We start from the raw sequence: 13,881 nt of genomic DNA, 5'->3' as shown, positions 1-13,881 counted from the left end.
GTTAAATAGAAGACGGATCCAGTGATCACTTTATATCACTAAGGAACTATAAACTCATACGCTGACGTCATAGTCACGGGAAATCCTGTAGTATCCGTTAAAGAATTCCGGGTTTTAGACCATTTTTCTATTATAAATTTATTAGCAAAGAGGAAAAGAGAAACTTAAACCTGCCCCCGTTATTAATCAAATCGAAATGTAAAATAAAACCCACGGAATTCTCAAAATAATTGTCATAAATTAATATAATAATGCCATAAACAAGCAGGATCCCTTCTATTCTTTGATAGGCCGATGATTGATACCATCTTCTCCTGATGTTTGTCAGGGTTGAAGCTCCACGCTCAAACCTGCGCACGCGTGCAACGCAGCATTTGCTCCAATGTTGCAAATCAGTGAACCAACTGTCGCCCAACGCGGATGAATCCCGCACTGGAGTCGAAAGAGAAAGTGCAAGTTGCGGTCACCGCCGCCTCGTTTCTGCGTGACCCCTGAGAGCGAACATGGTGTGAAATAACAGTGAAATGAAACGCGGCCTTCTCTTTATTTTCCCGGGGACCCCTGCAGCGCCCCGGACCCCCGGGTCTCTTTGTAGCACATGTTTGGGGATAAAGAGTTTGAGAGGGAGGGCACGGCACTCCCCACCCGGCCCACCCTCTTCCCCCAATCCCCTGCTGTTATTGGACCACACGACAAGAATCCCCGGACCAATCAAGGAGGACATCGCGCGTTCCGTCGTGTGCGCGCAATAACGGCGCAGGCAGAGCGTCGCCAGCCCAACAGAGTCTGCTCAGAAGCTGCTGATATGGTGCGTACAGTTTGGAGACGCTAGTGGTCAGATTAAGGTCTCCGTTTCCACTCAGCAGAGTCGCGGAAGTAAACAACCAGGACTTCAGCGTCGGAGAATATGAACAAAGCGGACGCGCCATGTCGACCCGCCGCCTCCCTCAAATTCACCATTGACAACATCCTGAATCTGAAGACGAGCGGGAGGAGCTGTGACAGCTGTCACCCCGCCGGGCTGAGGGATGACTCGGCCACGACGCTGCGCAAAGACGGTTTCCAGAGCCAGCACGGGGAGCGCGTAGGCCCGGAGCGGCAGGAGCGCTGCCCCCGGCACGGCGAAAGCGGTAAGGTTGTGCCGCTCCGGTCACAATTACGCACCCGTCTCCCCTGTAATGAGCATGAGACTTTCAGTGTTGTAGCGCGTTCCAGAGGCTTCCGTCATCTCTCCTTTCGTTGGCAGACTTGACCCCAGAGTGCAACGGAGCCACGGCGTCGGTCATCTGTCGCGGAGAGTCCCAGAAAACGGCGGAGGCGCGCTTCGAGAGCGGCGACAGCAGCTGCGAAGACAGCAGCTCCTCTCCGGCAGCCACGGACCCGCACAAGCCCGGAGGCCCCGCCAAGAAGAACAAAGTGATCACGAAAAAGAAGACACGCACTATTTTTTCCAAGAGACAGATTTTCCAGTTGGAGTCTACCTTCGACATGAAACGCTACCTGAGCAGCGCGGAGCGCGCCTGCCTCGCCACGTCGCTGCAGCTCACGGAGACCCAGGTGAAAATATGGTTTCAGAACCGCAGGAATAAATTGAAACGGCAAATCTCCACCGAAGGCGACGGACCTGTGAACGAGTTCCCCGAGACGGGGAAGTCCGTGGTGGTGGGGCAGCTCCCGGCTTTGTACAAAGAGAGCAGCCTGCTGGGGAGATGCCTGCTGCCCATGCCCCTGCCCGTCATGTACCCCGGCAGCACCACGCCTTATCTCTGCTTTTCCAACGCCAGCAAGTACTTCAGCCTGTATGACGGAGATGTATGATCGTCGCGCTACTTTCTGCCGTCACACTGACACTTTCTGGTGGTTTGTTGCCAAGTTTGAAGCATTTAAGATCTCGGTGGTGGCCGAACATTCGGCCTTAAAGCTCTAGAAATAAATCATGAAATAAAAAAGGGGTAATTACATATCACTTAATATAAGCAGATGTGCTATTATTTATTTCCATCAGTGTTTATTTTCTATTTTATTTCAGTTTTTTCCCAGGCGTAGTCGATTTAGACATTAGCAGGTTGAGCTAAAGGTAGCCTGGGGGAGGCCTTAAACAATTATTATTATTATTACTATTATTATTACTACTATTATTATTATTACTACTATTGTTATTATTATTATTATTATTATATCTGCATTTTAAGCTGAAGCCACCAAAGAAATTAGAATAGCCTAGCTATTTTGCATGCATTCCCTGTATTATAATGGATTTTTACTGAAATTATCTATGTATTTAAATGAATGTACTTAACATTTATTCTACGTTTCACGCATGTCTATATTTTTTCCCCCACAATATCCTATTATTCTTCCTTTGTTCCACTTTCGCCTGTAGGCTCATTACACTACTTAAACTGTAATTAAAACATTTTTATTCAAGAAATATTTTTTACACAATGGAGTAATTTGAATGGAGTTTTTTCTAGTTCGGGTTAATATCGTGAAATGTAAATAATGATGACGCACATTCAGGGTGCACGTTCGGAACAACACACGATGGATACTTTCATTTGGTTTAACCATTCTCACGTTGGAATTTTAGCATTTAGTTAGTCCAACATTGGAAAAATAAAACGCAGAATAAGTTTCGTGGTAAAATAAATAAATAAATAAATAAACCCAAAAGTTCGCGTTTGTAAATGGCTGTTAACTTGCGATATTTGTAATTAGGCCCACATAAAAATGTATTCTAACTAAATAAAGTACTGCTTCTATAACATTTTGGAAATTGAATAGATGTATTTAAATCCTCGGGAGTCTGAAAAAAAGCATAGTAAATTAGTGTTTAAAAATTCCAAGAACTAAATCACATGAAGTTTACTTGACTGAACGTTAAGAAAAAACCCTCGAACGTAAATTAGCAGAAAAAATATGTACAACTGAACAAATGTGGACAAACTGTTAAAGAATCATAAATTTAAGTATGTTTACTGCATAGATAATAAAATTAAGCAAAGTAAAGACTCCACTTCCGAAAGGAGGATTTTTTTTTACTTTTAACTGTAAATGATGGTTCAGAACTGAGGGAGAAATGATGATATTATCATGACAGTCAGGATAATCTCATCATTTCTCTGGGCTTTGATCACTGCTTATGTACGAGATTCTTTTGCTGTAAACACACTTTGCCTTACACGAAGCCTCAATGCAGTGTGTTTTTGGAGCTCCTGGATCTAAACACTTTTCCCACTTTGTTCCATGTTGACTAAACCTTTTTGGAAAACTAATGCAGGAAGTGGTGGATGGACGCAGACGGGCGAAGATGCTTGTGCCTTCGTGCTCCGGGTCAGACGGCGTCTGAGTCCTGAAGCTCACTTCCTGAGTGGAGTCTACTCTGCTGTGGTAACACAGCCACAGACCAGCACACTGGCAGCCTCAGCACAATTTAAAGTGAACACAACGGTTGTTCCCTGTGCTGCAGAAATAAGCCAAAGCTCATTTGTGGACGAGCTTCAAGTTGGGAAAAATTACTAAACTTTTGCTTCCACTTTGAAACTCCAGCTCAGTTTTTGCAGAATTAAGACAAAAGACTAATACAAATGAAGCAGGTTTATTGGCTTCCCAGATTTCCTGTCTCCATGGTAGCGCGGTATAATTATTACTTTACCCGTTTTGTGGTGGCAGGAAGTTCTTATGGTGGAATGTAACAGTACCAGGAAGATCTGGTTGAAAAAGCCAAAAATGCAAAATATTCAGGAGCAATTTTGTAATTGATTGTGTTTGACTGATGAAGTCAGTGAACCTGTGTGTGTGTGTGTGTGTGTGTGTGTGTGTGTGTGTGATGTTGTGAAAGCCAAATGAAAAGTTAGGAAACCCAAAAAGGGGCAGATTCTTTATTACACCATCTTGACCTGTTTCTAAGCAGGTCCAATGGTAGAGTCATTTTTGGCTGCCCTTTGGTTAAAGCCAGCTGACTACGTCAATACTGCCCTTCGATCCGCCCTCATCGCTTAAGACTTAATCATTTTCAAATTAAAGTTAGGGAAAAACTGTGATGTCAAACCAATCCAAAGCCAAATTTTCAAACGCGTGTGACTGCGAGTAAATGTGCGTCTGACTGATGAAGAGCGGCCCGAGACGTCCGGCCATCTCACGTTTCAAAGCAAAGCGCGGCAGTACCCACAATCCCCTGCGGCTGCCCAACTCAGACATGAAGGCTGATGAGATGCGAGGTATGGCCGAGCGATCCCGCCCTTGATGCTAATGGAGTTCGCTGCCGTCGCTCGGGCGGGACCTTTGGAGGCAACGATTAAGGTATCCCTGTGTTTTTCACGGCGCCACTTCCTCCCCTTTGCGAGCGTTCCTGGGGGTGCTTCTCACCTCCTGTTCATCCCCGCCAAGCAAAAGAGGGTGTGTGTGAGGGGCTGTGATCGGTCAGGGCCAGTTGATGAGTGTGTGTTTGTGTTGGAAAAAAGTACGCTAACGTTTGTATTCCTGCACGGGTCTGTGCTTCTCTATAGCCAAGGTCTGCCTGGTCAGGAGCGAAGGAAGTCCCGTTCCTGTTGGATAAAGAGCCGCTCGGAGCGTGTGTGTGTGTGTGTGTGTGGTGTGTGTGTGTGTGACTGTGGAAAACCTTTCTGCATGAATAGGTAGGGGGCCCTCTCTCTAAACTCACTTGTTACTTCAACCTCTGCTGACCCCTCACAGTCATCTGACAAAGGTCATTATGCCCAAGACGAGAGGAGAGGACCGTCCCCGAACACGTGTCCCTCAGCAGAGGACATCTGAGGGAGGTTTCCATCGATATGCTGGGACTTTGGTTCTCATGCTAGGAACTAGAAACCATTTAAAAGAAGGCTTCAGTTAAGTCTTTTTGCCAGGTAAAGTCTGAATTACTGCAAGATCGTTTATTTATCTGAAATTAAAGAACAAATTTGAGTCGGGAGTAGGCGTCAACCTATATAAGTATATAATATATACAGTCTTTCACACACGCTACACAACCATTGGCTTCTAAATCGCATCTTATTGAGGATTTGCTGCGTCGGTGAGTTAGCCACGCTAACGGTGTCCCCCCCCCCCCCCCGGGGGTTCCTAATGCACTGGGGGCAACCCGACCCTGACGCTACATGACACAGCGCATTGTAAACTAAACATCAAAGCTATTAGTTAGAGAGGGGAACCCGAGACAAGGGTCTGCGTATGTGTCACACTTAAAGACTGTTTGATGGCCTATTGATCTCCTAATTTAGCCAACTCTTCTTCTACACACGGCAAATTGCCGAGGATGATATCGAATGATAGGAACCGACGCAGAGACAGCTGGGATGCTGCAGCGATCCACTTCAGAGTGTCTTTGAGAGTTAATACTCCAGGTGAACACATGAATCGCTGCTTAGTCGGCCTTTTCTCTTTGACCTTATGAAGAAACACCAGCTTAAACACTTTATGGAGGTGACAGCTTGTTGGGAGATTAGTGAGTCTTTAATTAAAACATAACAGGGCTTCAGCCGTGCTGGAATTCCATACTGGTGATTCGGAGGTGGAGCTTTTCCAGCATCTGTGTGACAAAACCTCTAGAACAGATGATTAAAGGTATAAAAAGATGTCGTTCATGTCAGTTGTGTGTGTGGTGCTAATGACAGCGCGGCTGGATGGATTCCTTCATGTTCGTAGCAGTAACATGCATTATTGCTCTTTAACCAGCTGGAATGATGTCTGCAATATTTCAGCCGTCTGCGTCACTGCCCGCCTCGTGAACTTTGCAAAATGAAAGTTTGAAATGAGTTTTTCAACCACAACTGCACGCTAAGAAACAATTACACACACGTTAACTCCTTGCAGACGCGCGGAGGAGTCAATAAAGGTAGCGTCGCTCGGATTTTAAGGCCAGACCGCAATCACGTGAATGTCTGCAACACAGAGTTTTAATTTTGCCAGGAGAAAGGGAAAAAATTTCATATTGATATTACATCTATCGCTCTTTGGCGCTCTGTTCACACAGGCGCGCACACACAATATCAATTAAAAAGCACGGTCTCTCACACCCTCCCTCACATCCTGTCCCCTCAGACACCCTCGTCAGGGTAATGTGCCATTAATCTACCGCTGAAAACACATTATTGGCTAATCAATAGGCAGGATGGAGGGATAAAGGAAGAGGAAAGAGGAGAAGCACGGAGGAAAAGGACTGGAGGCTGGGGAGGAATGCACTAAGTCCTTCTGAGTAAGAGGTGGTGGGGGTGGTGGGGGTGTCATCCAACACTTATCCATAACACCAGAGAATGAGCTGCTCTATTTGCAAGACATGGAATAATCATTGTGGTTTCACAGCGACAGTCAATACGGGTCCATTAACAACAGATACAGTTGTCAGAGCGCCATAACTTCCTCTGGCCTCCACCCGCCCCGCGCCACATAAATCACACGGTCTACGTGTGCGTGAGTGCTTGTGCGCGTGCAGACATATGAGTGATAAAGAAGGTTTTGACGTGACAAAACCAAACGCCTTCATTAAAGAAATCACTCTTAAAATGGGCCTTTATAAACAAGAAATAATCTCCCCACAACGAGCACTTTTGTGATTTCATAAATGGAGCCAGATGTGTAGATTTGGTTCTGCTATTTATCACAACGCTATACCGAGCTCTCGCAACTTCACAAATGCGACTGGTCCAAAAAGCAAGCTACAGTGTGTTTATTGTTTGGTTCTGGATGATTGGCCCGCTTTAACACAGCTATGCAGCCACTGGCACCTTTGAATGGGTTGACATCAGATAAGCCAAATAAGCCGCTTATACCAACAAAATAACTATTGCAAGAGGGACAAGTGGGCGGGGCACAATGGACATGTGGGCGGGGCATGACTGACATGTGGGCGGGGCATGGCTGACATGTGGGCGGGGTAGTGTGTGTCAATAAACAATTAACCAGTGATGTCATGGGCAAATTTCTCTGTTCTCAATAGTCCTCAGTGGTGTGTAAAACTTTGCTGGAGATGGTTTTGGCACTAAAAGAGATCATCATTAAAAGCCCCTTTTCCCTTTCATGGAAAATAGCAATCAAAGCGATGCTGTGGACAGTATACAAATATAGCGCCCACCTGAACAAATATCAACTCAAGGATAAAGTGGAATTAAATACATCTTCCTGCCACAAAGTCTGACCTACGTCCGTATATATGTTCTTTCACCTAAGTGCAGTCTCACACCACAGAGGTTCACCCGAGCTTCCCACCACACCTCGGTGGTGGTTGTATCACAGGATGCGGTCATCAGGATCTAAACAGAGCAGAACATGTAGTGCATGTGTAGTGGCTCTAACCTGCATGCCTCAGTGGTGACATGACACACAACACCCAGCAGGTCTGACAGACTATCCTGCTGCCCTTTCCTGCTTCACCCAATACACCAAAGCATGCTGCGTATTCTTCCTGCAATACCAGCGCTCGTGTAATCATGACTCATTTAGCCACATCTTACAGTGTGATGCAAATTATACAACCATATCGAAATGAATAAGACTCGTGGCGGAGCAGTCATGGTGGTCAGCTCGGGGTAAAGTAATTAACACGCCTGGATGCGAGTGTGAAAAGAAACACAGCCGCTGCATTAGAGTGAAGTCGTCCACTTACCACTTTACAGCAGAGCGAGCCTTGACGTCCCGCCGGCAGCATTGTTGTGATACTTCTGATCTTCTGACTGTGAAGCCCAGAGGAGCAGGCACTGGCACTTGTGCCGCTCGTGTTGCCGACTGGGCGGAATGCTGGTGTGGGGAGGTTGGAGATAAAAGAGGAAATGTGTAAGTTCATCAATGCAGATGCATCCGCAATAGGATCCCTCCTGCCTGGTTAAATCAAAACCCAAATCAGGCATGCGGAGGACTTATATGCTGCACCATCTTCTGGTCGCTGAACTCTAACCCTGATCAGGAATCAGGTGCCTAGCTGCCCTTCCTCTTTCCTCATTTTTGGCCCTTTTGGTGAACGACCAATAGCAGTATTCATTATAGACAGTCAGTCACACCAGCAGCGGCGGGAATTCAAGACAATTACAAAATACATTTGAATAAATCCTCTCTTTATTGAGGGTCTGGGATGATGATGATGGTGTTATTGCACATTTAGCTCCAGTATATCTCAGGGATGTGACGGTAACGCTGCTTGTTGACCCGGCATGGTGCGGTTAACAGGCTTTTCCATTAGGGGTACGGGACCCAACAGAAACCTGCCATTTTTTAGAAGCCCACATCAGCAACATGTGTCATTCTTTAATTTTACAAAGTAGAAGCGGGGTGATACCCTGGTCCACCAACGAGGTATCGCCATTCTGAACCCAGAAGGGGACAGCACAGCAGAAATGAGGGTCACCTGGACCGTTGCTCAGGGAAACCAGCAGACATAAACAGGAAGAAAAAAGGCCGTTGAGCAGCGGGAATAATTGTTGCTGCGACTCAACTCAGTTGTTGGGAACCAGACAGGAGGTTCAAATCAAATCGTCTTCATTTATATAGCTTCTGTTATACAGCAATCAACATTGTCTCTAGGTTCTTTACAGGGCCTGACCCCCATCAAGCAACAGGAAGAAACCCTGAGCAGGACCAGAGTTAAGTGACAACCAGCCTTTTTTCAGCACTTTGAACATTCTTGGTGAGCTCACTTTGAACAAAAAAGTATAGTTAGAAAGTGACGTTGTTGTTTCCTGTATGCAGACAAGGAGTTAGCCACCAATGCTAACACAGGAGTTTCTGAGCATCTAAATGGGGCTATTCTGGCCACACATCCTGGTCCTGATAAATATCATACTGTACATCGGCATTATTTACATATTTGGTGCTCAGAAGGAGCCTGCCAGGAATATTGTGTGTTGTGCATTTTAAATTGTAGTGCTTTTGGATGTAACCCTGAAATTGTAGGCGTCAGGGCAGAGTCAGGATTACCAAGGGAACGGATGTGAGTGCCGCGTGTCTGCAGCAATCCTGAAAACAGAAGCCGGTTAAATTGAGCAAATCCGAATACAAACCCACATCACACCAGCGCTTGTGTGGTTAAAGGTTAATGTAGTCATGTTTAAATGATTGAGAGAGTCTAAAATGGGACGCATCATATGTTTAAATGAGGAAGCGCCAAGCATCGGAGATAGCTTTGATCACACTACAGATATAAGACGTGCATGTTGAACGTACATGGAAAATTATTTATAAGAAATGACCAGAATAGCAATCAAATTGCAGCAGGAAGCAAACACATAAGCTTTTTGGATTTCTTTGCACGTATTTGGCATCTCTCTTGTTCCAAGTCTGTGACTCTCTTGAAAAAGTACACAAAACAAACACACCTCTTAGCCCTGAAGCGTGGGGATCTCTGGAGGACGACGTTCCCCGCTGGCCCGTTCAGGAGAGGCTCTAAGTGCTCTGTAATAGCCAGCAATCAGCGCAGATGGATAGAAACCAACGTCTCACCCTCAGGAAAGAAATATAAATAAATAAGATGAATAAATAAAAGCCATGTGTCCTCACAACCACAGGCTGCATTGGGCATGTGTTTTAAAATGAATATAGATTGAGAGGTTGAAATATTTATGTTCCAAGGGTGGCGTGAGTTGGGGGGGGGGGGGGGGGGGCTAATGGTGTGAAATCACATCCCAAGCGGACGGAAATGAAAAAGGGGAAAAAGAAAATTCCTCCTGGTACAGAAGCTTCTGAGCAAGCTTTGGGGACGCTCAAATGGGATTCTCCGATGCTGCTCTCAGCAAATTCTCTGAGGAGGAATTTTTATTTGGGTTTTCTGAAGCCACAGGGAGACGCTGGAAGGACGCTTTGAAACCACCCAATCTGGAATAAAACGATCTGAAGAGTGATCGCGCCATAAGCTGCTCTCACTCATTCACCCTTTACAAAATACCTTAACACTTGGCTTCCGGCACACCCCCATTCCCTAATTTGCCTGTATACAGCGCGCACCTAAGAGCCATAAACAGTAAAAGCCCTCCATTGGTCAGTGGAGAGGTGTCTGGGGACACGGGCTGACTAAGAACAGCCCAGGGGGCAGATGAAGAATAACTTAGTAGACTGCTGCAGACAGAGAACATATTGTCCCTGACAAGAACAAACATTAGGCTGATAAACAAGTAGCTCGGGGTGAGTGGGCATTTTAGGGAAGCAAGCGTGAGAGAGGGACAAACTCTGAGCGGTGAGAGTCAGAGAGCACGAGGGGAGATGAGTGCCGATTCCAAAAATAGTCCCGCCGAGGCCTCGGGAGAGTGATGGGATTACATCGTTACCTGAGATCAGCCTCAACGTTTAGATCAACATTTCCAACACGCGGGCCCTGAATCCGTTTGGTTCATCTTGGGGGTAAACTGTGAATCACTAGAAAGCGCCGACATGGAGCTAATTCCAGAAAGGAGGAGGAGGAGGAGGAGGAGGAGGCGGCGGACGGACTTTAATTACTGTTGTATGCAGCTATGATGACGCGTGGCAACAGTTTCACCTCTTAAAAGGTTTGAATTGCGCTCGTCACCAGACAGAAAACTATTCCCGTCTTCGAGCAGATATTTTGTCCCGCGTCTGAGCCGCGGGTTTGGACTTAAGTGTTTTTAAGTGTCGTTTGGGGTTGGAGGCCGGGATAAGTGCTGCGCAATATCTGAAAGATTCAACTTCTGGCGGTGGGCGAAATCTAAAGTTGATAGTCTGTTGGGAAGGTTTAATAATGAAAGACGAACATGTGGACCTGCTGGAGTTAAGTACACTAGAAGTGCACTCAGAAGTGTTGTAGCGGAGATACTGGATGACAAGTTCGGGGACGAGGGGACACACTGAAGCAAAAAATAAAAATAAAAATAAGAATCTGGCTACATTTCACATTGGTCTAGATGGCAAATATAATTCTAAAAGTGGTTAAAAGTATGAGACAATCAAGCAAACATTCGGTTATATTTGCTTTAAAAAGAGCAACGGGATTCCTACGCTCGGTCCCCGGGGCAGATTTAATCATCAAGAATTAGTCTCAGTGACACAAAAGCCGCACATTAAAGTGTATTATTACTCGTGTGTGTATGAATGCCAGGATGTGTATGCGGGGGGGTGTTTGTATGCAGCCTCTTCCTGCCATCGGGAGGTTTTAATAGAGGAGTATATTCCTTTGCATTTTACATGACTCCGGGGCTCGCTGCTCTCGCCTGTCTGCTCCGCTCAGATCAGAGGCTCAAACTGGAGCACGGAAAAGGCTGCAGGTCCTAATCCGCGTGTGTTTACAGGCTTGTGTTACACACTACAAACATGCACCCACAAGATGAATCCTTACACTTCCACCCCATCGTATTGAAACTGATAAAAGCCTGTAGGACAGTTCCAGGACGTCGGCATCGATTTCTCCAAGTAAGCAAAAGTCCCTCCATCAGCTGCCTCGTGCACGCCTCTGAACCGCAGACGGCACCTTATGGGTCAACGCTGTTGCTACAGCTCTTTAAGACCTGTCCCAAGAGTGATCTGCACACGTTTGGTGACCAGCAGTCAGACCTTTTGAACGATTCTGGCTGATCACAGCTGGAGCATCTGTGGACCCCCACGATGAGGCCAGATGCTCCAATAGGTGAAGGAGGAAGGAACGGACGGTTTAATTGTCATTAAACATCCGACATTCAAGCCAACTGGCATTTTTAACAAATCAAACAGCTTGAAAATGATCTGAATTATTAAGTATTTGCATTGTTTACGTCTAAATACGCTTCCTCTTATAAATGAATTAAATACTGATTACAACAAATCAAAACTGAGGGACCAGCTGTTTCTGACCCTGATGAGAACTCCAGAATGTGGTTGCTGAGGTGGGAAATGAAGAGCAGGACGTTTGGTTGAGGCTCTATTTCTTTCTCCAATCCACTGCTCGTTGCTAAAGGCTTCATCACGCGACTCGGTTCATGCAGGCACACGCCAACACAGACGTGTTTACGATAACAATGAAGAGCCGCCTGTTTTAGTTAAGGCGGTAAATGCTACCAGGGGTCCCTGTGGCGTTGGCGCGTTCACACTTCCATATTTGTCACCGTTACCGACGTTCCCGTTGGAAACAATCGCCAACCCCTAGGAGGACGCCATTATACTGACTATGGAAGGAAAATTTTGTGAGACGCCTGCGTCGTCTACGTGTTTCTCAGGTGTTTCAGTAACGTGTTGAAGTTGTGGTTTGGGGAGAAAATAACTCCAAAACAGCTGAGAGAGGATAAAAATGCCCGAAAACTCGAAAAATGTGTGAAATTGCCCATTAAAGTGAGCTGAATTATAATGCAGGGGGGAATATTCTGGGGAAAATTGGCCTAAACTGTTTCAACCCGACGTCACATGCTGTCGTTATTTTTCTTACGATGATTCAGCAAGTAAATGTTTGCAATTACAAGGCTGCGTTCGACACAACCGTCTCCTTCCAGCGACCGACTGTAGGAAAGTTCCCACGAACTACAGAGAATCAGATCGTTGCACCATGTGGACGTCGACAGTAGGAGATTTAGCAAAAGGTAGGAAAGCAAAAGGAAGTTTACATTCAAGATAGAATCATTTAGGGGGCAAAAACTGCTTTACTCTTGGCTTTGGAAGGATTTCTGGATTTGGCAAATGATGATATAAAACGACAACGAGCTTTTTATTGGTTTGTCTTTATTGATACTGTAATGGAATATTTGGAATGGAACATTTTTCAGCTGATCCAAATCTGCAGCTTGGCTGTTCATCAGGAACCAAAGGAGCTGGGAAGAGACCAGTTTTAGCCGCCGTTTAGCATTTTAACGATACTCTTTAGCACTGCACAGCTTTTTTTGACAATCCACATTTTTGATGTATAATTTAAATGTTTTTTCTTGTAGAGTCCTTTTTAAAACGTAGCTTTTACCTGAAACTAAACGAATCAGTGGCAGCGTCACTGGTTTGCAGTGAGCACATGGAACAACTTTTCCACCCTAAAAATACCCCGAGCACTCCGCGCTCCCCCTCTCGCAATCTTCACACTAAATTGAGTGGCTGAACACGAGAATTCACAGATAAGAGTAATATCCATAAATATTACATGGGGTCCTTTTATTGGACGCGGCTTGTTGTGCTTGTTGTTGTCGAGGGCGGCGTTCAGCTACAGGCCGGACCGGGAGGGCTCGAGCAAACATCAGGAGCGCAGCAGCACGACGGCCCGGGAAGAAGATAAATGGGAGGAAGAGCAGCGGTGAACTCATTGAGGCTTGGCACAGTTTTAGATCTGAGAGGCTTTTAAACATGTTGAGTCAATTAATATTGCAATGGTGACGCAGAGATAAATAAATAAGGGAATGAAATACATTTGGAGTCGAAAAATGCTCTTATTGCCGCTGAGTTTTCGTGTATGCCCCCTGGCGAAGCAGCAGAGGAACATGTGTCCCATTACGGGGAGGGTGGGGGGGGCACATTGTGAAGGCAGAATAAAGGTGTAAATGTACGTAGCACGTTCGGCGCCTCACATTTGGTCTTCTAAATGTTTCGGGTTACGGTGACTTCATCTGCATCTCCCAGTCCTCCCGCGTGCGTCTGCGTGTGTGTGTGTGTGTGTGATAACGGTGAGAGAGAAAAGTGTCCGTGTGTTGATTTATGAATCCGTATTGGTAATCAATATGGCTCTTTCAGGTCACTCAGATGCACTGATTGATACTTGCAGGGGGGAGCATATGGAGCGGGAACCCGAGCTGGAATTCTGACCGTTCCCATATGGGAAACACTATCTCCGCTGAAGCCCCGAGCATCTATTGTTTGCGCTGAAATGGATTAGCCGAAAATAAAATGGGGGGGGATAGGAACGCTTGGCAAAAATGGCATCCGTTTCCATGAGGACCGATGAAACGGCCGCTTTGGAAAAGACTTTAAAAAAGTTCTTGTCTT

General features: G+C 45.8%; 1 protein-coding gene and 1 long non-coding RNA gene across 2 annotated transcripts in view; one reads left to right on the top strand and one right to left on the bottom strand.

The window, feature by feature from the left end:
* Nucleotides 1–13,881, bottom strand: part of LOC130527864 (uncharacterized) — a 45,758-nt gene that overhangs the window by 13,654 nt on the left and 18,223 nt on the right. The window contains exons 2-3 of the long non-coding RNA XR_008951141.1: nucleotides 9,324–9,448; nucleotides 7,622–7,752 (exon numbers count right to left, since the gene is read on the bottom strand). This is a non-coding gene — a long non-coding RNA (uncharacterized LOC130527864). The remainder of the gene's footprint in view (nucleotides 1–7,621; nucleotides 7,753–9,323; nucleotides 9,449–13,881) is intronic.
* Nucleotides 780–2,445, top strand: hmx4 (H6 family homeobox 4). The gene is made up of 2 exons (XM_057036648.1): nucleotides 780–1,130; nucleotides 1,247–2,445. Exons 1-2 carry the CDS (start codon nucleotides 908–910, stop codon nucleotides 1,816–1,818), a joined length of 795 nt encoding a protein of 264 aa, XP_056892628.1. The 5' UTR covers nucleotides 780–907; the 3' UTR covers nucleotides 1,819–2,445.

This window comes from Takifugu flavidus, chromosome 6 (assembly GCF_003711565.1).
Source record: "Takifugu flavidus isolate HTHZ2018 chromosome 6, ASM371156v2, whole genome shotgun sequence".
Lineage (NCBI taxonomy): Eukaryota > Metazoa > Chordata > Actinopteri > Tetraodontiformes > Tetraodontidae > Takifugu > Takifugu flavidus.
This window is presented reverse-complemented; position numbering and strand designations above follow the sequence as displayed.